This window comes from Halichoeres trimaculatus, unplaced genomic scaffold, assembly GCF_033239565.1.
Source record: "Halichoeres trimaculatus isolate MK-OKI-2021-1 unplaced genomic scaffold, fHalTri1.1 fHalTri1_scaffold_15, whole genome shotgun sequence".
Classification (NCBI taxonomy): domain Eukaryota; kingdom Metazoa; phylum Chordata; class Actinopteri; order Labriformes; family Labridae; genus Halichoeres; species Halichoeres trimaculatus.
The window spans coordinates 8192393-8219637 of NW_027437193.1; the positions used below are offsets into that span (position 1 = coordinate 8192393).

General features: G+C 38.6%; 1 protein-coding gene across 1 annotated transcript in view; it reads left to right on the forward strand.

Annotated features, from left to right (window-relative positions):
* Positions 1 to 27245, forward strand: part of LOC141804136 (neuropilin-1a-like) — a 115100-nt gene that overhangs the window by 75722 nt on the left and 12133 nt on the right. Inside the window, exons 7-13 of the mRNA XM_074688433.1 lie at positions 2910 to 3065; positions 3382 to 3526; positions 9550 to 9725; positions 11320 to 11475; positions 17955 to 18099; positions 23072 to 23254; positions 23684 to 23728. Of these exons, the coding sequence (XP_074544534.1) occupies positions 2910 to 3065; positions 3382 to 3526; positions 9550 to 9725; positions 11320 to 11475; positions 17955 to 18099; positions 23072 to 23254; positions 23684 to 23728 (1006 nt within the window). The remainder of the gene's footprint in view (positions 1 to 2909; positions 3066 to 3381; positions 3527 to 9549; positions 9726 to 11319; positions 11476 to 17954; positions 18100 to 23071; positions 23255 to 23683; positions 23729 to 27245) is intronic.

Consider the following 27245-nt stretch of genomic DNA (forward strand, 5'->3'; position numbering starts at 1 on the left):
GAGCTGGTCCACACACACACAGACACACACACACTGCCTGGTATGCTTTAAATGAGTGGGATGCCACACACACTCCTCTGTATCTCAGAAAACAGACTCTTTTGGACATTCCCATGGATCAGCAGCTCAAGACCCAAACCGCTCCCTGACACAACAGACCGAATTAAACATGACCCCAATCCCATGTCACGTTCTGTGCTGTTCTCAGAAAAGATTGTTGGGTTGATGACAAGGGAACACAGTTTTGGGATTCACAGGATATTATTTTATAATCCAATGTGGCTCCTCTTATTCCTGTCCTCCCTGTTGAGATAAAAGGTTTGAGCTTTGATCTAAACTTGTTCCAGTGTTACGGAGCTGGTGGATGCTGCGCAGACACATTATCGTGGCTGTTAAGTGGCTTTTTAGACACATCCTGAAACCACAACCCTCACTTTGCAGACTATCTGAGGTTTTTCCTCTTCAGCCAAAGTTACTGGCTACTCTCTGCCCACACGTCTCTCTGTATCATTTGTCGGTGCCCTGATGGTCGAGGTCAGGGCTTTAATCCCTGAAGACCAGTTCAACAACTTTGACCATAGCTCAGGTCAAACTAATCATCAGAGTTGTCAGATTTGATTGTTTTAGCTGTATGTTCGCCTTGGGAGGGGAGTTAGGTATTTCAGGCTTGAGTTATGCCTATTTTTGTTTTAATACAGCACAAGAAGAAGAGTGAGATCGACACGATGTGTTTTAGTACACTCTCCATGTTATCAAGCCCCATCAGCTTCCCTTCGCTGGTTTTTCCTCTTCCTGTAAGTTTCAAACCACAAAAAGACCTCAGGGCTTCATATCAAAGCCACAATAGAAACTCAACTGGTGGAGAGGATTTCCAGGCTGTCAGCAGCACCTCATTTCACCAGGTTTAAGCGGAAGAGAAAATGATGAAGGAGAATACTCATGACTTCCATCGTTTGTCAGCAGTTTAGCCGTGGAGTTAATACTGACTGCATAATGTTCCTGAAAAGGCTTGAGTTATGTGGTGGGAAAGGCGGTTGTCTTAAAAAATGGGGCTGCCTATCTCTCCAGCGTGCTGCTCTGTTTTTCACTGTCTACTTATGGATGGATCATGGTATAATTAATGAGATCTGAGCCTCTTCTTTCCAAAACGCTTCAAGGGAATAACAGTACAAGACAGTGCTGAATGTAGTAGATGATAGTTTTTATCTCATTATGTTTAACTGGTACTGAGTGCTACATTTAAACTTTCTCATTATACTTTGTAATGTTCAAATAGAAACAGCTCAAAATGTGCTCCTTTTTTATTTAACTTGACACTTTGGTTCAGAAACATTTACAGTGAATAAACATGACTTTATGAATGAGCACACTGTGGTAACTTCAGGCTTTGTGATTAAAAGCTTTTAGACTTTCATCATCTTTCTTCAGTGACACCTTCCTGAGGGACATTACCATCTTATTTGTGGTCTAGATCAGGGGTTCCCAAATTTTTCAGCCTAAATAGAGTAATGACCAACAGTTGAAATGAAAGCTAGAAAGTTAGACTACCTATGTGCACATATAGCTGTTTCCTAAATGTACCTGCCACCACTAACATAAATGTTACCTAAGAAGCCTGAGAAATTGCTAACATTTTCTGTTTGCTTTTTATAAATGTGACTCCAATTTTTGTGTATATTTTAGCATCTGCCAAAGAGACACTGAGAGGTTTGCAGTTAAGGGCTGTTTTCCAAACCACCTACTACACTAGAAGTGCCTACTACTTTGGTCGAAATTTAGTGTGTAGTAGGTAGTATGTGAAAACTTGCAAAATCTGCATTATGCCAAAAATCCCCGGTTGTCCCACTGATTTCTCAGTAACAAACAAGTCTTCCTGGCATACTGTTTCCCACAATGCACGGCGCTGACACTGTTTGTCAATACAGGTGGCAGGTTTCAGTGAATTACCGCCATCAAGTGGAATGAGTCGGCATTACAACTACAATACAACAACACTAACGTTAGACAGTCCATGAGATAGAAGTGAACTGATGAGAAAGAAACACCTGTAAATTCGTTAAAGCCCATTAACCATGAGTGGATTATATGGAAAGTGGTTTTTCCATCAGCTGTAAAAATAAAAATCCACATTTATTTTCAGCCAACGATATAACTTTTGCTGTAAGATTAAAAATCAAGAATGATGATTCTGCTACGATATGATTAACAAAATGCCTTAATGCAGAGATCTGCCCTTAGTTTGTTTTGTGTATTTCTTGTCCCCCTTTTGTATGCTGGTCTCCTGATATGATTTATGCTACAACAAACCAGACCAAAAGGAAAAACCTTAAAATAGCCAGAGGATGACTTGATGTTGTTCAAAAAAAGACAGGATTAGTCATCATCAAACACTAATATTGTTAGAAAATAGAATACTTAAAATAGAGATATTTTAAGCCAAATTCAGAGTAGGAGATGGCACGGTAGTGAAGTTAAGCTCAAAACCTGATTATAAAAAAATCTGTCTTTTATAGCTTAAAGGGAAGACTCAGTTTTCTACAGATTTTATTCCTTCCTTCATTCATCTCAGTTCTGTCGGATGTAAAAATAAGCTAGTATCTTTTTTTTTTTTAACCTTTTCTGGCTGTCAACTTTTTAGAAAAAAGCTTTTTATGTGTCCGTTCATTCCTTTTTTTATATATTTTATTGAGGTATTTATAAAGTAATTTGTTCATTTATTCGATCATTGGGTCCAACACTTATCTAACTGTGTAGCTCATCTGCCTGTATTTAAACACCCACAGGATTTAGAATGCAGGTGTTATAGATGAGTAAATATATAGATATATGTGAACCAGTCAAGTACATCGTCTCTTATCCTGTCTTAATTTTCTTTTAACCTTGACCTTCTGTCTTTCCTCTTGTCCCAGGTGGATTTGGGATTCCTCCGCTTTGTGACAGCAGTCGGGACGCAGGGAGCCATCTCCAAAGAGACCAAGAAGCACTACTATGTCCGCTCCTACAAAGTGGACGTGAGCTCCACTGGAGAGGACTGGATCACCATAAAGGAGGGCTCAAAGCAGAAGGTAATGATGAGTCAGTTCATGCTTTAACAACCCACGGTTATCTAATATTGATGAGTTAAGACAGACCCTGAATTCTAATGAATGGGAGAGGAGTGTGGGTGGCTGAATCAATGTCTCTCAAGGCTGACAGCATTAGTCAGAATCTCTGATCTGAGCCACGATTTAAAGTCTGTTTTACATCTTTGTTTACTCATCACAAAATTTAAAAGAAAAAAAAAAACTGGTCTCAAAAGAGACTCTGGGTAAATGAGGATGTGGTACAGATGAAAAGACTAACATAATGAAGTGGATCTTTATTCTATGTTCTGTTTTTCAGATCTTCCAGGGGAACCACAACCCGACAGACGAGGTCCGCTCTTACCTCCCCAAACAGACTCTGGCTCGTTACATCCGAATCCGCCCCATGACCTGGGAGCAAGGCATCTGTATGCGCTTTGAGATCTATGGCTGCAGAACATCAGGTAACATTTAGAAACATCTGCATCACATAAACATACTTTTAAGGATTCAAAGCTCACAGCTCAACTCTTAAAGCACTGATTTTTATTTTACTTCACTGGGTAAAGTATTTACAACCCCTCTTAAGTGTTTACCAAATATGTAAACACTTAAGAGAGAGAAATCTGTTCTTTCCCTTTCTTTGTCAGCACAAAAATCAAAGAAGATTTAATTCCTCAGTATTTTGAATGGTAAAGTTCCTATTAGGAATTACTACTGATTATGACACAGACAAAAAAATTATAGTTTTTGAAAGGTGAGTGTTTGTTGGAGGGCTGGATGACAAGCAACCCGAACAGTTTGTTTTCTGTTTTTCTTCTATTTTTCTTTTACATTTCCCAATGAATGCTCAATTTAAGTTCTAAGATTATGCAAGATGAAATGTCTTTTCATTGACTCAGGAAGAAATTGGCAAAGAAAAAGGATGTACAATTTGTTGACAAGGGGCGCAAAAGTTTACACAAACTAACTTCTCTTTACAGAAGCTTCAATAGTTTCATTCAGATTAACAAAAAGTATCTAACCTTAATTTTTCATGTTTAATAAGTTAGATTTGTGGGATTTTAGACTTTTTTACTATGTTCAAGTTCAAATCTGGATGTTAAGACCTTTTTTTATACATCTAGACTAAAATTTCAAGAGCACAAGTGCCACAATGTCATCTTGTAATCAGGAGTGTTTTGAAGGGACTTGTTTCTGAATCACTCAGAAAGACAATTAAGTCTACAAGTCTTAACAACAAAACTGAACTAAAAGTTTGTGGGTAAACGTTGTTGGATTAGTTAAGATAGCAGAGCTAGCATCATCAGATTTCAGGCCTCTTTGCAGGTTAACGTCCACTACACCTGGTTCCAATCAAGCTTCATCAATCAATCAATCTATCTTTGTTTAAGCGCCAAATCATAACAAGTGTTATCTCAAGATACTTTCCAAAAACATTAAAAGGTCTAGACTCCTTAACATTAATAATATTTTATTGGCAGAAACATAACACCAAGACAAGACACGAGGAGTCATATCTCATCTTAACCCACCATGAGTACAGTACTTTGCAGCATTTAGCAAGTTACAATGGCAAGGAAAAACTTTCCTTTAGCGGGTAGAAACCTTGGACAGAACCAGACTCTTGATAGACAGACATCTGTGAGAATACGGAGGAGAAAGAAATGTTGATTGCACACACATTGATCTAGCCAGTGGTAATATATACTGCTTTAACTGGACGCAGTCATACACGGATACACAGCTTTATCTCCATTTGCTGGATCAAAACACAGCACAGCTTTGTGAGATGCCATCTGTCCTCTGTTCTTGATTTTTTTTTTAATTTTACAAGAAATAATAATAAAAAAAGAATTTATATCAGTGTTATAGGACTTTTTTAAATAATTCCTCATAAAAAGCATTTATCAGAGGAAACTTTGCTTTAAATCCTCGATGCAACCTGTGGTAAAGACTGTGATTTCACCACCTACCTGTTGATTCCTGCTCCTTTTAAGGTCTGTCTGTCTGTCTGTTCTCATTTAGAACATTTAATGAAACGCTCCGTGTTCTTGCTCTATGGTTGGTAATATATTAAAGAAACTTTGACTTGTATCATTTAAAAGTTTTAAAAGCAATGAGTGACAGTCAGGAGCACTTCGTTAAAAGTTTTACCTGCTTCTGGCTCCGTTTGACTGTTCTTTTCCGACCATCAGCTCTACCCTTTTAACAACATTTCCTCGCTTTTTCACGTCGTGAATCAAACTTAACATCTTTTTGGCTGAGGGATGAGAACCTCCTGCTGCTCTCTGTTGATTTAAAATAATCACGGCTTCCAAGGCGAGCCTAAACTCCCACAGAAGGACACCGTTATTCATTCCAGAGCAGCGCAGGAAAATCATGCAGCCTCATTACTCATCCTCTAACATTATATAAACCTCAGCCCTTGATGTGCTACAAGCAACTCTCAGTAGGAGGGCGCCATAAAGTAGATATTAGGCTCTTACTCATAAGAGAACAAGCTGTGGAGTGCTAGACAGGTGATTCAGGTGATATAATGTCATGAGCGGGAAACCGGGAAAATGCTTGTACGTGGAACAGAACTTAGTCCTTTATCCTCATTTTACCTGAATCTCAGCCAATTTCTAAATCAATCCTAAACCAAACTCCTGAGTAAAAACATGAAATTTGGCTCCTTCTTAAGGAGGATGTAAGCATATAAACACAAGGACACACACAGACACGGTTTCCTTTAAGAACACTGAGCACTGCAAAGGAATTTACATCCTCCAGAGCTGCTGTAAAGACCAGCCATAACTCTGGAAACATCTGTTGGAGACCGGGGTTGCCTGATCCCTGATGTTGGGTCTAACAGAAACATCTAAGGACCACCACATTCACATATTTAAAGTCTTATCCATTTATACCCTGATTAAAGCAGTCAAAGTCTCTTTTACACAGTTTATATTTCAGTATATTCTTCAGAAACACCAGAGACAGCAGACTGGCCCGGTTGTTCAACAGATTGTCTTCTAACCTGGAGGCCGCCTGTAGCGTCCTCTGCACCAGGCGAGTCTGTCAGTGTCAGGAACCCATGGGACCAGACTTTGAACATTTTCCAAAGATTCTGCTGCCAGCTGCTTCTTTCCGTGTGCGAGTCTCAGATGGACAAAAAAAGTACAAACTCCAAGTTGGAGTGTATAACCAGTGTTAGCAGTAACTGTACAGCTCTGCACTGAAAAAGTTTGGATCAGATTTATTCATTTTAGTTCTTATTCTCTGCTCATTTTTAGTTTTGGAAGCTATTTTAGATTAAGCTTATGCGTCTTAAGACTAGAATCCCATCAACTTTAGTCATAGTTGGTAGATTTAGATTAATTCTTATTTCACAACGCAAAACATTCAGCTATAGTATTTTTCTCATTGAGATGTTATCAGACTTAAGCAACTACTTTTAGTCAAAATGTTGTAGTTTAGTGGTGATTTGAGTCTTTTTTTAATAATATTTATTAAATTAATTTATAATTTTCAAAAGTCTTGTGCTTTATGTGACTTTTATCTCATGTTAAAAATGTGTTATTATTAATTGGTTTACCAGCTTCTGGTTGTATTTGGATATAACTACTAGATATTGTGTTTTTTGACAGGTAAAATCTGTTCTCCATTAAATACGATAAAAAAATAACTTCTACAATAACATGAAAAATATCCTAATAATGTGATAAAAGACATGTGGAAGTTGCCGCTAAATCACTGGGTGTGGCGCTGTGAGATTCAGAACTGGAGGAAAAAAAAAAAGAGTTCAGGGAGGAACTTCTGCAAAAATATAAACAAAAACTGAGTTTATGAACAAACTTTACTCGATAGAACTAAGATATATATTAAGGATGCACAATAAATCTGTATCCATATCCGTATCGGCTGATGTTGGTCATTACTCATTGGCTGCCAGCCATTTTCAGAGCATCTTGAACGATCTTTCAGACCCAAATAATACTGTTTTCTATGACCATGTAAACACCAAAACTAACTAAGAAGAATGGACTCTCTTCTTTTATGTCTTTCTTCCTTCTTTTGATCCAAAAAACAGACAAAACATACTTTTTTTTGATCACGTTCATCCTGGACACTCCATCCTTTGACCCTCTCCATGGTCCTCTTTTCTCACAATCACATCGCTCTTTCTCTCTGAACTACCTTGACACATCATCTTAGATTGTTTTTTCTTTTTTTTAAGCAGCATTAATATCGGATATTGATATCAGCCAAATTTTCATAGCGGTGCATCCCTAATGTATATATATCTATACAGTGATCATATCTGAGTGGGCAACTCTGCACCATTATTTAATGGATCTTTATCTTCTTACGTCTGCATAGAGAGGCAGGAAACTACAACCAGCCACAGGTTAGCAGTGACTGTTGAATTGTAAATTTTAGGGATGCACAATATTAGCAGCATGTTATCGGTATTGGATAATATTGGCTTGAAAATAAAATATCGGATATTGTCCAACACTCCAAATTTTGCTGATATAATAAACTGATAAAATAACGAGCTGAAGCTGCAGATATTTTTTAACCTTTCGTGATTTTGTTTGTATCTGACTAATTTAGGCACATTTACCATTTACTGCTTACCAAAGTAAACCATTTTATTCAATTTGGGTTTAATTGCTGTAAGCTGCACTCATCATATGTTCCCTGTGAACAGAGGTTATGTTTACTGACTGTCAATTATGAAATTGGCCAAATTTGTCCTGGTTGTGAGTAATGTTATGAATTTCTCAGGAAGAGCATCATCTGGCTCTCAAGTAGGATTTATCTTTTGGATATTTTTGTTTGAAAGCAGTTGTCATAAATAGATATACAGTTTCAAGTATATATTTTTCTAATTTGCACAAAAAATAAGTATAACATAACAAATGTGATAAGGGCATGCACCATAATACAATATGCTACTTCTAATACAGAAGAGAGTGGATGAGAAAAAATATCAATATCGTCTACATGAGTTGTTAGATGAGTTGTCATATTGGATATCGGCAAAAAATCCAATATCGTGCATCACAAGTATCTTTGCTTGAAATGCTTGTCTCTGTTTTGTTGATGTTAAAAAATGATATATTACATTTTAGTGACAGGATCCCTGGAGAGACATTTAGTTCACCGTATCATTTTTGAAACTCAGGAGTTAATCAGAGCTGTAAACACCTCTCTGGATTTACTCCCTAACATATAGCCAAACCAGGATGATGATTAACTAGGGTGAATAAATTGACAGTCATCAACAAAATGAGAAAGTTTCATGAAAGCAGTGGGAGCTTAAACACTTGGTGCTCTTGTTGCAGCTGGAAAAAGATCAACACTGGGCTCTTCAGCTCACTGAGCGTGTTACAGGAAAGCTCTGCTTATCATTGGATAGATCAGACACACAGTGGGTGGAGATATCATGGATTAAAACCATGTGATGGTCAAACATGTTAGTCAAAGTTTTTCTCACCATTGATGTCTTTTTTTGGTCTTGTCTTCACCATGGAAAAATAAAGTTGTTGACAAAATCTACGGCCATTATTTGTTACTATTATTATCGATGTTCTTGCTGTGGAAAATTGCTCTCAGCTGAACGTCCTGTTTGAAAACTGCTGCGCAAATTTAGCTTATCTTATTATCACAGTTATTGGTATCATGTGGAGCTCATGAAGAAATATTTTTGAGCTCTTTTCTTTTTCTTGAACCAAAGATTTTAGACATGAGGGTGTTTTATGCTGTACAAACGATGAAGCATTTCGTTGCCTTTTTAAAATTTGGCTGGAAAAAAAAGACTTTCTTTGACCTGATGCTTGAAGTAGAGTTGGAGTACTACCTCAACTTTCACAGAGAAATGGATTTCATTTTCTCATGTTACTTTGCAACATGAACAGTGTATTTCAGTTTCCACTTCCTGAAGTCCCTCCTGGCGATATTCAAATGATCACCGCTGTATCTGGAACACTAACTAGATATCTACTCGGTATGATACCTGACTCAGTGCAGCTCTTTCAGTGTCCTAACCTAGGGCTGTTTTTGTACTGAACACCCACTAAAGAAGCTGCATATTTTGAAGCAATGCCATGGTTGGTTTCAAACTTGGCCTTTCAAACAAAAGCTGTGACAGCGAGAGAAGTAAAAGGACCAGAGACACAGAGATTCAGAGCAGATAAATGAGCATCAAAACAGCCCTTAGTTGTCCCTGGATTAATGATGCTGGCAGTAGAGCTGTGAGTACAAACAACAGTAGAATATTTACTCAGAAATCATTAGTTCTGTCTCTGTAGCGAACACTTCAAGTTTTATAGTTTTATTATGCCGTAATAAATGAGTTTGGTGTTTTTATTCTCATCTTTAAACACTGCAGTCGCCCCTGGAGGGCACTGACTCACACTCAATGACAGTAACTGTTGTTTTATCCTTATCAAAAGCTTCGACATCCATCCTGTTTACCCCACTCTTTCTCTCTCTGCAGACTATCCCTGTGCAGGGATGTTGGGGATGGTGTCAGGTCAGATCTCAGATGCTCAGATCAGCGCCTCATCGTATGCAGACCGCGGCTGGGTGGCTGAAAATGCTCGTTTGTTGACGGGGAGATCCGGCTGGACCGGGCAGCAGGTTAAGCAGCCCTTCAGGAACGAGTGGCTACAGGTGGGTTTGACTCTAAACTGATGCAGATTAGAGAGCAGCAGTGACAGCTTTAGGTAAAGGAACTTTCCCCACTTGGGTTAATAACCCCTAAACCAGGGGTCTGCAACCTTAACTTTCAAAGGAGTCATTTTCCCTCAGCTCACCTGGATTTAACAAGAAGTTTTTTGTGTGTTTAGAAAAGCACGTGATATCTTACCCTTTTTTTTTCAATACATTTGCAAATATTAAAAAAAGAACAATTTGTAATGCCATATTTTATAATCTTAAAAAAATATAATTGAACTTAATGTTACTTTAAAAAATTGAAAAAAAAAAAAAAAATGAAGATAGATTTAAAGAATTTGCAAAAAAATCCCCTAAAATTGAAACTTCCAAAATTTGACAGAATTCTATAAATTTGCAAAATCATTAATTTCCAAAAAATTGTAAAAACGAAAAAAAAATGTAAAAACAAAAAAAAAATCATAAAAATGGAATTTGCATGATTTTTTAAAGTTTTCAGAAGTTCAAGAAAATTAAATTTCCAAAAATTTAATAAATTGGCTAAATTTGAAAAAATTGTAATGTTTTTTTAAACTAAATTTGAAAAACATCTCAAATTTGCAAAAATCTTTTAAACTTGAAAGCTTTATTGCAAGAGATGATGCATGTTTAGTTCAACAAAATGTCAACGCATGATTTTATTCAGTGTCAATGTCTTTATTCATCATTACCCTCTGTAAGAAAAATGAAAAAAATATATATTTTTTAAAGCTACAAGGAGCCACTGCAAAAGAGTCAAAGAGCCCCATGAGGCTCCAAAGCCACAGGTTGCAGACCCTTGCCCTAAATCATGGTCTTCTTTGAGTCTGACAGGGTGAATGTGCCTCTGTTAGCTTCCAGTGTTCCAGTTTAAGGAGTGACCCTGTAAACTGGAGACCTTCAGCTGAACGTGTCAGTGGATTTCTAGTCTTTGGGAACACATCCTGGCTTAGTTTCGTGTAAATATTAGGGCTGAGATGATATGCTATTCTCACGATTTGATTCTATTACGATTTTTGGGGAATTGAATAGATTTTAATTTTGACAAAGAATTCTGGTTGTGATTTTGTCAAACAAAAAAAAATCCCAATATATTGATTTTAGATTTTTTCTCCCACCCTTAATAGATATTGCCGCCTTTATGCAGTAAACAGCAGAACGGTTTGGTGTTTTGCCATTGGAAGATGTTTTCAGCTTTTTTGTAAAAGGCTTTGAATGGCGACAGCTTTGTTGCTAGCAAAATCAAAACCAGCACAAGCTATGCATCCTCAGTGCTAAGAGGCTAACTGTGGCACTAAACAGAAATATTGTATGGTGTTGAATGGCTTTCGTTATAGACTTACTGCCCTCTAGTGGTCTAGTGATGTTTTGCAACTACCTTTTTTTTCTCCATATATCACTGGCCCAATTTACATAATTAACCTGGATGTTTGGCCCAGGTACAAATACAAACAACAGACCACAGGAACTATGTCGTTCCTGGGAATGTGTTACTGATCAAAAAAACACTGTAGAAACTCCTTTTCCTCAGTGAGACAACAAATAAAACACTTTGTTTTGGGTTTTTTGATAGGTTGACCTGGGCCAGGACAAGATGGTGAGTGGCGTAGTAATCCAAGGTGGAAAACATCGGGATAGGAACGTCTTCATGAAGAGGTTCAGGGTGGGCCACAGTCTGGATGGAGAAGAGTGGACCATCGTTAAGGAGGACAACACCACCAGGCCTAAGGTTGGTTTAGTATGTGCATTCATATTTCCATATTGCACTTTTAAAATGAAGGATGTTTTAGTACAGTAGGAGTCAGCTTGTGAAAAGTCTCATCTGACCTCCACTGCTTGAAAACATCTCCCTCATCAACCTTCACTCCCTCCTCTCCTCTTCCTCCATCATACTCTGTCCCTGCTCCCTGTCACTCAGCAGCAGCACAGTGATGAAAGCCCACACAGATTAAGAGAAAGCAAATTATACAGGAGAGAGATAAAAGGTTGTTGACATGAAATAAACCTCCTCTGACTGTAATCTGTGATTCCTGGAAGCCAGCTGACAGACGCTTGCCCGACCACAACGTCGCTCATGGAATGAAATGTTTGGCACCTAAATTACAGCCTTCTATTCATGTGAGCTGTGACTGCTGTGTTTGCTGAACGGCTTTGTCTGAGTGACTCAACGAAACCTTTACATGAGGAAAAAGGAGACTTAAGAGGAAAACTGGGGTGTGAGGCTAAAACAGAAATACACAGACAAGATGTGCAAAAATGTGACGTGATTTAAGGGAAATTCCAGGATGATTTGTTCTTTTCACCAGACCAGAACATATCAGAGACATCAGCGCCCAGACGCATAAACATTTGGAGAACCTGTGTCATGAACTCTCAGCCAGGGTCAAACATTTCTAGCAAGGAGTCCTCACTTAGGAGAGATTCATGACTGTTTATTAAATACTTTTGTTTTAAATCTTTGTTAGACAAACTTTCAGCCATACTTTTAAAGTAAAAAACCAACAAATTGTTTAAAGACACATGCAGTAGCTTCTGCACATGCTCAGTAGACTTTATCTGGAAAAGCTGCCATGTTATATTTACATCAAGCAAGACAGTTAAGCCAATGCATTTTCCTTATCCTTATGTAATCGGCTTCCCAGATCCATAAAGCCATGTGTTATTTGAACACAACTTTGCACCAAAATCTCCTCGCAGGAGTTTAACTTTAGAGACAATTAATCAATTTAAAACAAAAGTGAGGGTGAAATTATCAACATAAAATCAAAAAGCAAGTCTCTATGAGAAGACTTGATTTAATTTCTACATAAGTAAAAACAATTTACAATGAAAGATTTTGTCCAGGTGGTGAAAAACAAGCACTGTTTGTTAACTAAGGTCCCAAGACAAGACTTAAAGGCGCAATGTGTGACATTCAACTGCATTTAGTAAAACAAACTTGTTGGATATGGAGCACTAGATTTACATGTTTGTTAACATTTGTGTATAATCATTTGAACATGAAAGCGTAGTTTTTTATGTTAGGGTAAAATGAGTCTGTTGTATCTACAAAGGAGCAAGTTCCCTTGCATATAAGCTGCCATCTTGCACGTCCATGTTTCTACAGTAGCACAGAATGGACAAATGAGTGCCATATGTAATTTGTACATAGACTGTATGAAACATGGAAGTAGTCTCTGCGGTGTCACCCCGTGGACATAGCCACATTGGATGTAACGCTGGCTGTGAGTTTCCTTTCAAGCAGCTACAGGGCGCCAGCTAGTCACGTGACCTGAGCTGTGTCTCTGATTGGACAATCAGACGATCTTAATAACTTCCAAACTACCAAAAAAATCACTCACTGTACCGTGTGCGGATAGTGGAATCAGCGTTTTAGACCCAAGACATTTTTTGAACCAGGCTGTAAATATGCTTTTTAAAGCTGTAAAAGTCTGTTTTTATGGCTGGGTGTGTATGTGACTTCCTGTCTTTCTGCACCCAGCCTCAAGCGGATTCTCAATGAACAGCAACTTTAAGCACTTCCACATAGGCTTGATTTTTACCAACCGGATGTTTCCCCTTGGTTTTGTATTAAGTGAGAAGTTTAAGGAAATGCAGTAGTTGAAGGTGAAGAAGAATAGTATGTTTTTCAATTTTTTGTTAGGGTGAATGTTCTTCTAACTCGGCTGTTCAGGGGATATGAAGATCGCGAGCTCGCCCAGCTCAGGGTCATGTGACTGACAGGCGCCCTATAGCTGTGCGCAAAGTCCTTGCCACTACCAATATGGCTGTGATAGCCGATCTGCTTCAAAAATCTGTTTCAGAAACAGATTGGTGACATCGGGGAGACTGTGTCCATGTTTCATACAGTCTCTGATATTAAGTGGAAACCTCCACCTGCAGTTCATCAAGTGTCCACTTGAGGCTGGCACCAGAAACCACAAACACACAAATTCAAAGAAGTTTATTTTTACAGTAGAAATAAACATCTTTGCAGCATGGTACAAAAAAAAGACTTAGGCAGTTTAGATGATATTAGCTCAAAGCCAATATGGCTTCAAGTGACAATAGGCTCCAAAACTCTGTATCAGAAACAGATGTGTGACATCACAGAGACTACATCCATATATTTTACAGTCAATGATTAACATTTATGGATGGATTTTGATGGTAAAAACTCCACAAATTAAGGATCATCGTCGTCACACATCACAGGAGCTTCTTGTCCTTTAAGGCCACCATCACCTTGGGACTTTCATTGAGGAGTCTAACCACTAAATATCTCTAAATTGTCCTGTTTGTCCACACTCTACCTTTAACGTATGCTCAACATCTCTCCTACAAACAGCAGTGAGAGCTCAGGCCACCCAGGTCACAGCCTGTTTGTCCCCCTGTCGTTGAAGATGAGATATGGAGCCATCAAAGCTGATCTCACAAACTGAGCCTCTTCCCGAGAGCCTTAACCTCCGTCACCTCTCATAGCTGTAGAGGACAGAAGACCGTAAATATCACCAGGACAGCGTCCTCCATCTGTACAGTTTAACTATCTAATCTCTATTGCAATATGTTTTTTTTTTACTGCACTGTTTGTGTTGTCTCTGTTAGGGGTCTTTATTGTCTGTATATGTTAGAGATGGAGGATGCTTCTTATATTCATTGAGTCCTTTTTATATCGTCTTTTTATCGCTGTCAGTTACAAAAAAAAAAAAAAGGAAAAGGAAAACATGAGCAAAGAAAATATACTCCTGTTTTACTTTGACAACCTCTATAATAAGCATAATGTGATTTTTTATATAAGAGCCTCTGGCACCTTTTTAATTAACTCTGAATACATTACAGTCGCTTAAGCCGTTTAGTTTCCTCTATGTTTTGACAGTTTTCACTAACTTTACACACAGAAATGAACAAGCCTGTCATACAGCTGCTCAGGTTTGTTCAGAACAGACACACAAAGGTTCGTGAAACTCCCCTAGAAAATGTGAAGAAGCCAGAGCTCTGTTTGATTGACAGGTGCGATTAAGTGATGAGCACAAAAGATATACACGAGATCCACAAAGGATACACAGACACAGCAGCAGAAAAGTTGAAAAAAATCACAAATCCCACCCGTCTCAGTCTCGCTCTGTGTCCCTTCGTGGAGATTTTTCTGACTTTGTGTCTAATCCCCGAGAGGAAATTCATGTCATTGCGTTTAAGACTCCACTTCCTCCCCTCTGCTCTGGGCCCTGTTGGTGCGACATCCTCCTCTATGCGTTCCAGATGGCGGGGCGGAGGACGAGGTTGGCCGTCAGACTCCTGCTGATTTAGTGCAGACGGAGATGTAGATGCTCCTCTGTCCTCTCAGGCTGCGTCTCTGCTCTGCTTCCTGCGTCTTTTTATAAAAACCGCTTCAAAAGACGAGGCAGGAAAGGCTCAGGCTGGTACATGCATTAAGACGCAGCTCGGCTCACACGTGGACAGAGAGCGGTTAGTGTGGACGCTCAAACATATAAGAGTCACATGCTGGTTATCTGTCCTCACACTGTTGTTTACACAGGCATGAAAATGTTCATCATAATGAGAAATTCACGTAACACGAGAGTGATGACATTTTTAAGAGTCTGTGGTTTCATAAATCTTTCATTTCTTGAGTTGCATTCACTCAGACTGGGGTTGGATTGTGAGCTGGACTCTACTAACTAAATTTTGTTTCTACTCCTCCTACTTTTTTCTTTTTTTTTATTGTTACCAACAAAAAGTAAAGGTTTTTGAACAATGTGTTAATTATGAACATGCGGTAAGAAGCCCATTAGCTTGAAAAATAACGCCAGAGGAGTCAATTTCACTATGCTCCAAATCCGTTTTCAATAAAATGAGGCTGAAAAATAAGCAAATTATCAGAGCTTTTTGGAAGAATTTGACTGATTTGCTAAAATAATAATAATATTTTGAAAAGAAGCAAATTTGATTCTGTGAAGCCCATTCTGTCTGTTTAATTTGAAACCAGCACAAATTCCCAAATCATAATTCATTATGATGAGATTGTGAAACACAAGTAAGCTTAAAATCAAAACGACATGATATCCAATCGATTTTATGAGATAAAAGTCATGATTATGAAGTAGAGTCCCAAATCTGAGATTAAAAAATAAAGTTGACATTCTGATTCAAGAGTAATTTCTTCAAGATACGAAGCAGATATTATGAGTAAGGTACTTTTATAGGTACCGACCAAATTCTAGCACTGAGTACCGAGTACTGATTTGTGCAAAATCAAAAGGTACCATGTTTAGGTATCTAACATGGTACCATTGTGACTCTGAGAGAGTGGAAGAGTAGGTGATTTTCCATGCTGGACATGAACACAGCATTGCAGAGTTATATGTTAAAGAATAAATATGTTACATTAAAAAACTTTGAGATTTTATTATGAAACAAATTATTTATTACCACATAAACAGACAAAAGTACCAGAAATTGGTACCGCTGAGTACTGATACCATTTGCGAGGTACCATGCTCTGGCACTGTATCATGTCAAATGTGAACGGTACCCATCTCTGGTCTTGATTATGGGATAAGACGTCAAATTTTTTATCTAAAAAAAGAGGAATTGTCATGTAACCAACAAAAAAGAAAATTAAAAGTTATGTTTATAAAATGAGAGACTAAAACAGAGGTTAAAAAATACAGTCCAGGAGATAAAAATGACGAAATTCTGAGATTAAAAAAATCAAGATTGTGACATTGAAATTTTAAATTCTGAGATAAATGCCATATTTACAGGTTAAAAAGTTAAAAAAAAACTCAAGTTTGTCGGATAAAAAGTCATTTTTCCAAAAAAAAATCATTCTTGTGATAACAACTCGTGGTTAAAAGTTAAGGTTATATTAATGAAACAGGAGTTCCAGATTATGAGATTTTGCTAATATGAGATAAAAAGTCAAAGTACTGAAATGAAATTTAACATTACTGAGGTTTAAACTTCTAAATTTGGTGATGAAAGTCATACAAAAAAAAGTCAAGATTTTGACATAGTTATAATAATAAAAAAGTCAGAATCAGGAGATTAAAGGTTAAAGTTTAATATTTTAAATATTTGTAATGGAATATAGAGTCATGAATATGAGATAGAAAGTTACTTTTGATCAACTATCGAAGAAGACTGACTTTTTATTCTTTAGTTTAATCTTTACAGTTGTAACTTTTTATCCAAGCAATACGACCTGACATTTGGGATTTTTTTTCATATGTTAAAGCTTTCTCTCTTTCATGTAAAACTCTTTTTTTTGTATGTGCAGTCACTTCCTTGCTGAACTCATAATGGCTCACAGCAGTCTGTGATGAAACAGGCAAAGAAAACCTCAGCAGTCCTCACACAGTCACGAGTGTTTGGAGTTTAGACTCCTGCCGCTTTGCTCCCAGTGTGACGGAAACCAGTTTCATCTGTGCCTCCTCCAAATATCCATACTGGACACTGTAAAAGGACAGACCCTGGTTCTGATTTCCTGCCTTTTCTCTCTGTATCCTCCTTTCATTTGGTTTCAGCTTTTCGTCAGAGTGACAGACGTCTGACACATCACTGTTTGTCTCATTCCTGCTTAGCAAAGCAGAGTTAAAGATGATCACGAGAGAAGCAGGAGAGAGCCCTTCGACTGCGCTCTCGTGTTTGTGATTTCTGTGATTTACCACCTCATCATCTATCTGATTATTCTCTTGGGATCATTTTGAAACAGGAAAACAGATTTTCTACATTTCTAGGAAAGATAAAGGTTTCAAGCTCTCAGAAATCCCTATGTTCAACAAAAGCTTTCCTTAAAATTACACTCTAAGGATTTGCTGATCTCTCCTCTGATGGGAAACCGTTTTCATCTGTGATAAAAGAGGACTTTTGGGAGTTTAATGTTCGTTTAATTAAGACAGAAATGTATCAAAAGTCTTTACTGACACTGGAAAGGTCTTTGAAGTTTGCAGGTTTCCTGGAGAGCAAAGATTTTCTGGTTATCTAAGTGTACATGAAAGCAACAAAATGACTTTGCTGAAGAAGTTTTGCTGTGACGGATCAAACAGAGTCAAATTCTTTAAAATTTAAGATCACACATTTACTGTTGTGCTCAACCCTTTGAACAAGTTTCTAACTCATCCTACAGACATCCAAGAAATGAAGCAAAGTCGGCAGAGGACGTGTATGCCTGGCTTTTAGTTCCTCAGTTGTCTAAGCTTTAATGTGTCTCTTTCTTTCTGGCTTCAGATCTTTGCTGGTAACCAGAACCACGACACCCCAGAGCTGAGGTCTGTCGGCTCCCTCCTGACCCGCTTCGTCAGGATCTACCCAGAGAGGGCGACGACTGAGGGTCTGGGCCTGCGACTGGAGCTGCTGGGCTGTGAGCTGGATGGTGAGTATCCGCTTCTCAACCTAGATTCATATACCCAATCAGGAAAGGTATAAAAGCACATCTCCACAGAACAGTGGATAGGGATTTTTAGTATCTCTTCAACGAAAGAGAGCGTATCTCTTGAAATTGGGAACATATCGCCTTACTTTTTGTTTGAAAACTCTGTATCTCCATTTAACACACTTCAAAATAGACTAAAAAAACAAGCATAAACTAAATTACTGTGGGGAATTTTACTGCTACCCCAAAGGTAATGTATCTCATCTTATTACATTTTGATATTTGAACTTAAACATGTTATAAAGGCTGATATTTAAGTGGTGCACCTCTAAAGTTTATGGTTTGGAAAAATATATTTTTTCGGTCAAGACTAGTAATCAGCCAAAAGATGAATTTACACAGAACCACCGTTTTGTTTTTCCACAGAAACCAACATATTTGATCAACAGTTTTATTGGTGTTTTGGTCTAAAGTTAGAATTAGGTTTAAAAGTTAGGTTTTAACATCCCCTTTGTGTAGTTTTGAGGTTGAAGTACAGAGTGTTTTACTCTTTAAGCTTGAGTGTTCAATAGCAGAGGATAAAACATGTCTGTGTATCTAATGGTGGTTTTCAACCAGAAAAAGTTCCTGGTAAAACATTCCCAGGAACTATATGGTTTCCATGTCCCATTTTCTGTTTGCATTTCCACCAAAAGCCAAGGACCAGGGTAGGGTAGATGTTGAAAATCAGGCCAGTAATATATATTTACAAAAAAAAAAAAGTAAGTGCAACACACTGCCACACCCGTAGAGGGCCGTGAGACGACAACAACAACAACAACAATTTGTTGACACTTGAAAGGAGACAAGAGTGAGTTGAAATGCTGTCACCAGGTGAAGTCCTTTCAAAAAGCCTGACATAGCAAAACTTGGATTGACTGGTGTATTGGGTCAAAATCGAGCCTGTTGTTTGCTGACTTTCAGCAAGATGCATCTTTCCCAAACAGTTTGAGATCATTGTAAAATAGCCATCTGAATCAGCTGAAGGTCACTCACAGGGTTAAACTGAAACACTGGAAACTGACAGAGACACATTGACACTAATAGGGTTTAATCCCAGGAGACGGGATTCCTGGGAAACAGGGAAAAACAGCCACAGAAGAATGCACTTTACACAATGGTTTAGGAAATCATGAAATGGTTTACTTCATCATGTTTCATTAGGGAGTTCTGCTGGTTTTATTGGTGTTATTTATATCGGTTTTATTAGGGCTGCTGTTTGCTGCGTAAAGCTTTTCAGAAGATTGGTCACAGATGATCTGTTTAACTTTTCATAATTAGCGTTGCAGCAGATGTGACTCTCGAGTCCCGACACACACAGAGCTCTATGTCGTCATTTATAGCCTGTGTTGATGGACAAAAACTGTGTTCCTGCACCCTGATAATGATAATTATAATACACAAAAGGTGTCATCTTGGGATTGAGTAACACATAAACCTATTGACAGCTGCTAAAAAAACAAAACACAAAAAAAATAATTGTATTTTCCCAGGATCTGATCCCTCTCATTTCCGGGGAAAATAATAAACCCTTATTCACACTAAAAGAGTCAAAGATTAAGATTTTTAAGGCGGTATTAAACCATGTCAGTCACAGGTAGGTGTGATGTTATTGTGGACAAAAGGGGAAATAAAAGCTCTGTGGTTGCCCCACTTCAGCTTGTAGGTCCTGCTCCCCAAAGTTACTGAACATCTGGAAAGTATTACCAGAACTACATTTAAATACTAGTTCCTGGGTCAAAAAGCACATAGTTCCTGCAGTTGAAAAGCGCCTTTAAGTAAGAGTCTTTTTTTTAAGAGGGAGTGAAGTTGTGTTATTGTGTAGATAGAAAATAAGGGAAAAGGTGAGTTTGCATTCACGTGTTTTTTGGCTTCAGTCATCAAACATCGAACTGCTTACACCTCAAGCTGCTTATCTGCACTTTAATGAGAGTTACAGAGGGAGGGGGAGCACGTGAAGGGCTGACGGTGCCATGGCAGGCTGCTATCTCTGCTGCAGCAGTGGTCAAAGCTGGATTTAGTTTGTGTGCGTGTGTGTGTCTGTGTGTTTGTGTGTGTGTGTGGGAGAGAGGGGGCTCGACCTTCCACAGTAGGTGAGGGAGGAACAGATGAAGGCAGGAGGGGAGGCTCTCTGGAGTATCTGGTTGCCCTGAGGGGAGCATGATAAGGATCAGCTGAGGTAGTAAAGGGGGCAGAGGAGACGAGGAGAGAAGGATAGGTGAGAAACATAAAAGGGTTTGGAGTGAGGGCGAGACGAAAGGAGGAGAAAGTTGAGAGGGAGTCACTGAAACGGAAGATAAAACCACTTTGTGAGGTAATGGGGGGTCACAGGAAGACCTGGGCTCTATCGAGGAATCCCTGAAAATATCAAAATGAAGACTCCAGAGATGAATTCTGTACACAAGATGCAGCCTTGCCTTCAACATCCCATAAAATCAAACACAAAACAAGCAATCAAGCTCTCATTATCCCGATGAGAGCCTGCCTATATGTTGAGTCAGTGTAAAGTGTCTATTAAAAGCCTTTTAATGCAGGAAGAGCACTTAATTACATCTTTGGATTAATTAAACCTCTGCCTCTTAATAAAAAGATCTTAAAGTGATGTTATGACATCTCATCGCTCTTCCCAGAAGAATCAAAACAGTCGAGAGGAACCAACAAAGCTCACAATCTGCCGGCAAATCCGTTTCTTCACATGCCGCCTCGAGTTCAGTCGTCTCCTTACATCCTCACTGTTGTGGGAGCAAACCTTCATCCCACTCAAACATGTTTTCTTCCTCACAAAGTTTAATTACATGCACACCATCTGTGATTTTTACACAGTCTACATATGCTAATTCATCTTCAATTTGCTGCATTTCCATAAAAGCACATCAGCAGACATGGAGAGCGTACTGGAGTTTAACAAGATACGAGAGTTTCTGTCGTTAGTACTTTGGTCCTTGATGGGGGAACAAGAGTGCCGGCTCTTCTTTAATGTGCAGAAAAATGGAGACACTTGAGTTTTGCAGCAGGATTGTTACTGAGAGTGTCAAGTTTTCAGTCTAATATCTCTTTCCCCCGAGCGAGAGACAATCCTGCGGGAGGAATGATCCTCAGACAAAGGTTTTATTAAGCTTCAGATGTGATTAAAATGCAGGAGTCGATTTTAGACTTTAACTCTCTGTACACATCCTCAAGTGAGGAGGTGGTTATGTGAATCAGGAACCAACAGCATGATGGTTTCTGATGTGATCACGTTGGGAGAAGGAGAAGCTGAGCAGGAATACTGGACCACGTTCTTTGGTATAATATCTGCCCGTTGCAAAATCTTCTCAAAATCTTGTGCTGACAGCAGCAGAAAAAACTTCCTCCCTTGCCCAGAGCTTCTGGATGTACAAACTTTTTTAACAGACATATGTTCCGGTTTTCAGAGGGGAAGTTGAACTTCTGATGTCCTCAAACTGTTTCTGGTTCCTGGAAAGTCTTACAGCCAGATATACTAGCAGTTCAATGTGTTAAAAACCTCTCAGATGTACAAATTCAAGACAAGCTGTCTCTTCAGAGGGGATCAAACATTTAAGACATTTCAAACTCTGAGTAAAGTGCATACACTGCAGAAAACTGATTTCTTATCAATTGTTTTTGTTTTATTTGAAGTAAAAAATTGTCTTATTGCACTCAATCTGAGCCACATCCAACTGATCAGTCTAGAAAAAATGTCATGTTTTAAGTTATTTAAAGACAACAATGAGGTCTAAATTGCTTGTATCAAGTAAAAAAAGAAATCTTCCAATGTAATAAGAAAATTTGCTTGAAAGTAGAATTATGTCTTAATACAAATAACTTTTCTCTCATTCCATTGGCAGATATTTTTTACTTGTTACAAGCAATTCAGACCTATTTTTGTCTTTAAATAACTTGAAATAAGACGTTTTTCTGAACTAGTCAGGTGGTTGAGGCTCATATTAAGTCTAAAAAGACATTTTCTACTGAAAATAAGACAAAAACACTTGATAAGATTTCACTTTTTCCAGGGGAGAATGGAAAAAACTAAAATCTTATCAAGTGTTTTTGTCCCAGTTGACGTAAAAATTGTCTTATTATACTCAATCTGAGCCACATTCAACTGATCAGTCCAGAAAAATGTCTTGTTTTAAGTTATTTAAAGACAACAATGAGGTCTGAATTGTTTGTAACAGGTAAAAAAAAATCTGCTGATTGAATGAGAATTTTTTTCTGGAAAATTTGCTTGAGACTAGAATAGTGTCTTAATACAAGTAACTTTTCTCTTGTTCCATTGGAGGATTTTTTTTTACTTGTTATGAGCGATTCAGACCTCATTTTTGTCTTTAAATAACTTGAAACAAGATATTTCTCTGGACCACTCATGTGAATGTGTCTCGTATAAAATCTAAAAAGACATTTTCTACTGAAAATAAGACAAAACACTTGATAAGATTTCATGTTTTATGTGGTTTAAAATTTTCGATCTTAGCAGTTAGCAGTCTTATACCTTAGTATAAATGTATTTTTAGACCTAGTATGAACCACATTCACCTGACAGGTCCAGACATTGTACTTCGAGATATTTAAAGAGTAATTTAACAACATGGTTGGTTACCCCATTGGTTCATTGGTCTTATTTACTTTTTACAAGTAATTCAGGCACTGTTTTCGTCTTTTTATTTCTTTAAATAAGGAACTTTTCTGGACCTTTCAGGTGAATGAAACTCATGTCAAGTCTTAACAGATAATTTCACCAAAAATAAGACACAAACACTTAGTCAGAGTTTAGTTTTGAAGTGTATATCTTGTATGATGGTGTATGTTGGTAAAATTATGGCTCAATCTTTGCTTCTTTCTTGTCCCTGTTTTGAAAAGCTAGACCAGAGTTTGAATCTTTAGTATCAGTGTCAACACTAAAGTGTACTTTATTCTCTCCTCTCTCCAGACATTACAACAACAGCTGCTCCAACTACTCCTATGGCCTCCACACTTCCCATGACCACTTTTGGAGCGACCACCACGGCGCCCATCACTGTTCCTGGAACCTCCGTAGCTTCAGAGTGTGAGGAGGGGCAGCAGGACTGTGTGGTGGAGACCGAGGCCCCTGATGACTATGACGCAGTGACAGGTACAGCAGCAAAACTCATCTCCTGCTCTCCTTTGTGTGCGACCTCAGGAGTTTATCCAATAAACACTTTCATAAGTAATAAAAAAGTGAAAATTGATGTGAAAATAATTTTAATGGAGGTCAAATTTTGCTCAAAGGTCATGTGAGGAGTTTCAGCTTATTACACCAAGGCCTTAAAATGAAACAAAATCAGCAAACCACAAGTGACAGAGCTGAAAAATTAAACTTTAGTATCAACCTTAAGATAAAAACTTTACACTGAAGCTTTATTTGAATTTACAATACCTACTTATATTCATCAACCTGACATGAGAGTAAACTATTGATTCCTCACAACCTGAGGTGTTTTGGGTATGTGTTGGCATCTGTGTGGGTGGAACCAAACCAGCTGACCTTTGACCTCTCTCTGACTCTCCCATCTGTCCGTAGCAGGAGCCACGACAGCGCCCGACCCCATCCTGGACTTCATACCAGGTGAGAATCTGCTGCCATGTTTCCTCCTCTCACTTCATTTATTCTGCTCTTTCCTTTCCGCCTCTCGATATTTCTGTCTTTGCAACTTTAAAGCAGAGCTGAAACATTTTACAGCCCTGTGTAGAAATAAATGTGCCTGTTCTGGTGTTGTCAGATCAGGGCATTAAAATCCGCCAGCGTCCCCATTATTCAGTGTCACCAGCAACACTGACCACAGTCACAGAGAACAATGAGACTGACTTCCATGGGAGCAAATGGCTTTTTCATCGCCCCAGTTCACAAATGAGAGCGTAGTTTAGAGCGCCGACGGCCAGAGAGCCGAGAGCAATGTTGATAGATTTACTCCAAAACGCAGCTGCATTGTTTTTGTTCTCTTCTCATCGGTCACGCCAGAAAATCCAGTTAAAACGAAACAGCGAGGGGACGACAGATGGAAAAGAAGGAGTCCAGAAAGAGATAAACATGCTGAGTGGAAGAATGAAAACATTTTACAGACAGATGAATAAATACATAAATCTGACGGTAAAGCAACAAAAAGCTCATGTTCTTGCTGTAAAAGCAATAAAACTCAGGAGATTCGTCAGCAGATAGACGCTTGTTTGGCATAATGTCTGTTTGATTTGCCCTGTTTTATTTATTTATTTTACCTTCAGATTTAGAAACAACTGTCTGCCTTGTTTTATTCCTCTCATTTAAGGCTTGAACTGAGCCTCAGCAGCGGTTGTCTTCTGGCCCATAAAGCCTAACAGCTCAACAACGTCCACTTGTAAAAGCAATGAGTGCTTTTATGATACCAGAGCAAGGAGAGGAAATTAGACAGAGAGAATACAGCATGTTTGATGGAGCACAAGGATATTTTGATTCTTTTTTTTTTTACTTTAAAACTCCTGCTGGTTCTGGTGTTTTCTCGTACGCGGGCTGGGATCAGATGACCATCAAATTAGTAAAGTTTTCAACCCAATCTATTTGTATGGTAGACTAAAGTGGTCACGTAGGCCAACAACTGAGACTAATACAAGCTGTATATTTCATACTTTTCTAATTTTTACAGTAAGAGGCACCCGTGTGTCGTCAAGCTTCCCTTAAAGCCGCACCCCAAAAAAAACTGAATTGTGCTCCGCTCCAGACAACCTGTAAATCGGAAACTTCCCATTTGAAAATGCGAGTTCCGATCTGAAAGCGCTTTAGGCAAATCCCGACTGTGGTTTGAGCACAAGGAATTCAAACCAACATCACAGATATTATAAGCATAATTCCTAATCATTTCAATCCCCAAAGGAGTCTGCAACTTGCTCATTTGAGTGAAATGGAGGAGGGAAATTGTGCATAAGGTAACAGAGGCTTATACTTTATATTTTACAGTATTGTTGTTATATTAAAACATATTTTGTATTGATTAATGCACTGGAAACTAGCTAACACTAGAGCAGCTGCCAATGATGCGTTAACATTAGCAGATGAATAACGTTGGAGCAACACCTTGCCATGATAAACCTCAAAAATAAGTGATGTAACGTCACAAGCCATAACTCAGGGCATATTCAGACCTGGACTGTTTGGTCCACTTTAAACGTCCACTTTGCAGACTTTTTATGCAGGTGTGAATAGACACAAATGAACCCTGGTGCGGACCAAACAACCGGACCGAGACCCACTTTTTGAGGTGGTCTCAGTCCGCTTCCAAACGAATTCTGGTGCGGTTCATGGTTCTCCGGTGCAAGTCCGAATACAAACCAAGGTCCATCCGAACTAACTACAGGATACATGCGCCTTTTGGGCCTATAAAGCCACCGTAACCTAACCGTCTTTGGTTCATACCTGATTCTCCATCTTCTGTTTAGCCACGCTGTTGCTGGCATGTTGTGGGTCAGGACACGCAGAGCATAGCGTCTCCTTGCTGCGCGCATTCGTCTTCGCTGTTCAAAAATTTGAAACGGTGTTGTTAAGCCTTCTTTGAAGGAGCTGCTCTTGAAACTGAAAATGATTTTGCAGCTCTAAAAAGAGCACAAACACACGTTTACCTCCATTTCCGGGTCTGTATTCTGTGTGTCACCTTTGTCAGTGCTGTCCAATGAGAGCACTGATCGTCACACACGTGGATGTGTTTACAGAATTTAGTCCACTCGCAAAAAGTACAATCTGAATACGAACCGCACCAAACGAAAAAAATAAAAGTCCACTTTTGGTCTGGAGCAAGCAAGTGGACCAAAGGACTTTTCTGGTCTGAATACAGCCTCAGAGTACATCGATCTGGTATGAGTTCACGTGTTGGAAGTTACGAGGTCGACTGCTGTTTCAGTACACTTTCACAAGAAGACACCCTGAATTACGGGTTGCCTGGAACAAAGCATTGAAAATAGAGGAAATCAATTTGACCAGGCAACTTTGAAACAAATTAGTTAAGTGGACACCCACTTTCACACATTCTCAACAATTGTTTCCAAACAAATATAAACTTTTCAGAAAAAAAATCTCAGCATTTGAAGCCTTTACTGAAGACTTCAAAAGCCAACATTTTCAGTTGGAAGCACTAACACTAAAAGAAAATGTGTAACATTTTAACACATCAAGTGTGTAATAACACACCCCCAAATCTGAACAAGGAAGCAGCCAATCACATCTTTCCCTCTGCATGCATTCCTGGCCTTCAGTAATGTTGGTGAAGGCTCATCACCTCTTGAACAGCTTTGATGATCAAAACAGCACAAGTGAAGGTTTGTTTACTATTTAGTATACCAGCCATGTCTTTAAAGAGGGGTATTCTGATTTAGCTAGCTCGCTTTACAAGATGCAGATGAGCATTACTGATTAAAAACATCCCTATATTTTCCACACTGGTTATCTCAGCCTCTGTTTGAAACATTTTTTTTTCAGCTACTGTCTCTTTAAGGCTTTCCATTCCACAAACCCCATTCCATCTTATTGGCCAGTCCTCTACTATCCTGTCAGGGGCAGAGCTGACTTACCTCAGTGTTTGAGGCCCGCTGCTTTAACTTGTCATGAACCAGTAGAGGATCCTTATGCCAGGTTTAGTAAGAACATCCCGCTGTGTTACTTTATATCCATGTTTAGAATATGGGACTGAATGATACCCCTCTTTAAATGCATATTTGTGAGCATGAAATAGCAAGAGCAACATGTTTGAATGTGTCTTTTTATTGGATTAAGAGAGCCATGAAGACATTCATTTTGCCATTGACAGGATTATAAGGGGAAATATCTAAATTAACATCCACTGACGTGTTTTTCTTTTGTGTTCTGACTTATTAAAGGTTTCAGTGGAAGGACAGTGTGAAGGAGTTTCGCTCCAGGTGTTTATGTATTGAAAGACTTGGAGGTTTTGTGCCTTTTGTGTCGGCACACACTCCACATTTAAAGCCAAACGCGGCTCTGTAGCTTCTTTTTCCCCCCGCATGAACATCTCAGCACCGTGTCACAGTTTATCTTCCCTTGTGAATACACTGAATTCAATTTATCGGCAACCCAAGGAGAGGAAGGATGAATAGAAGGAAAGGTA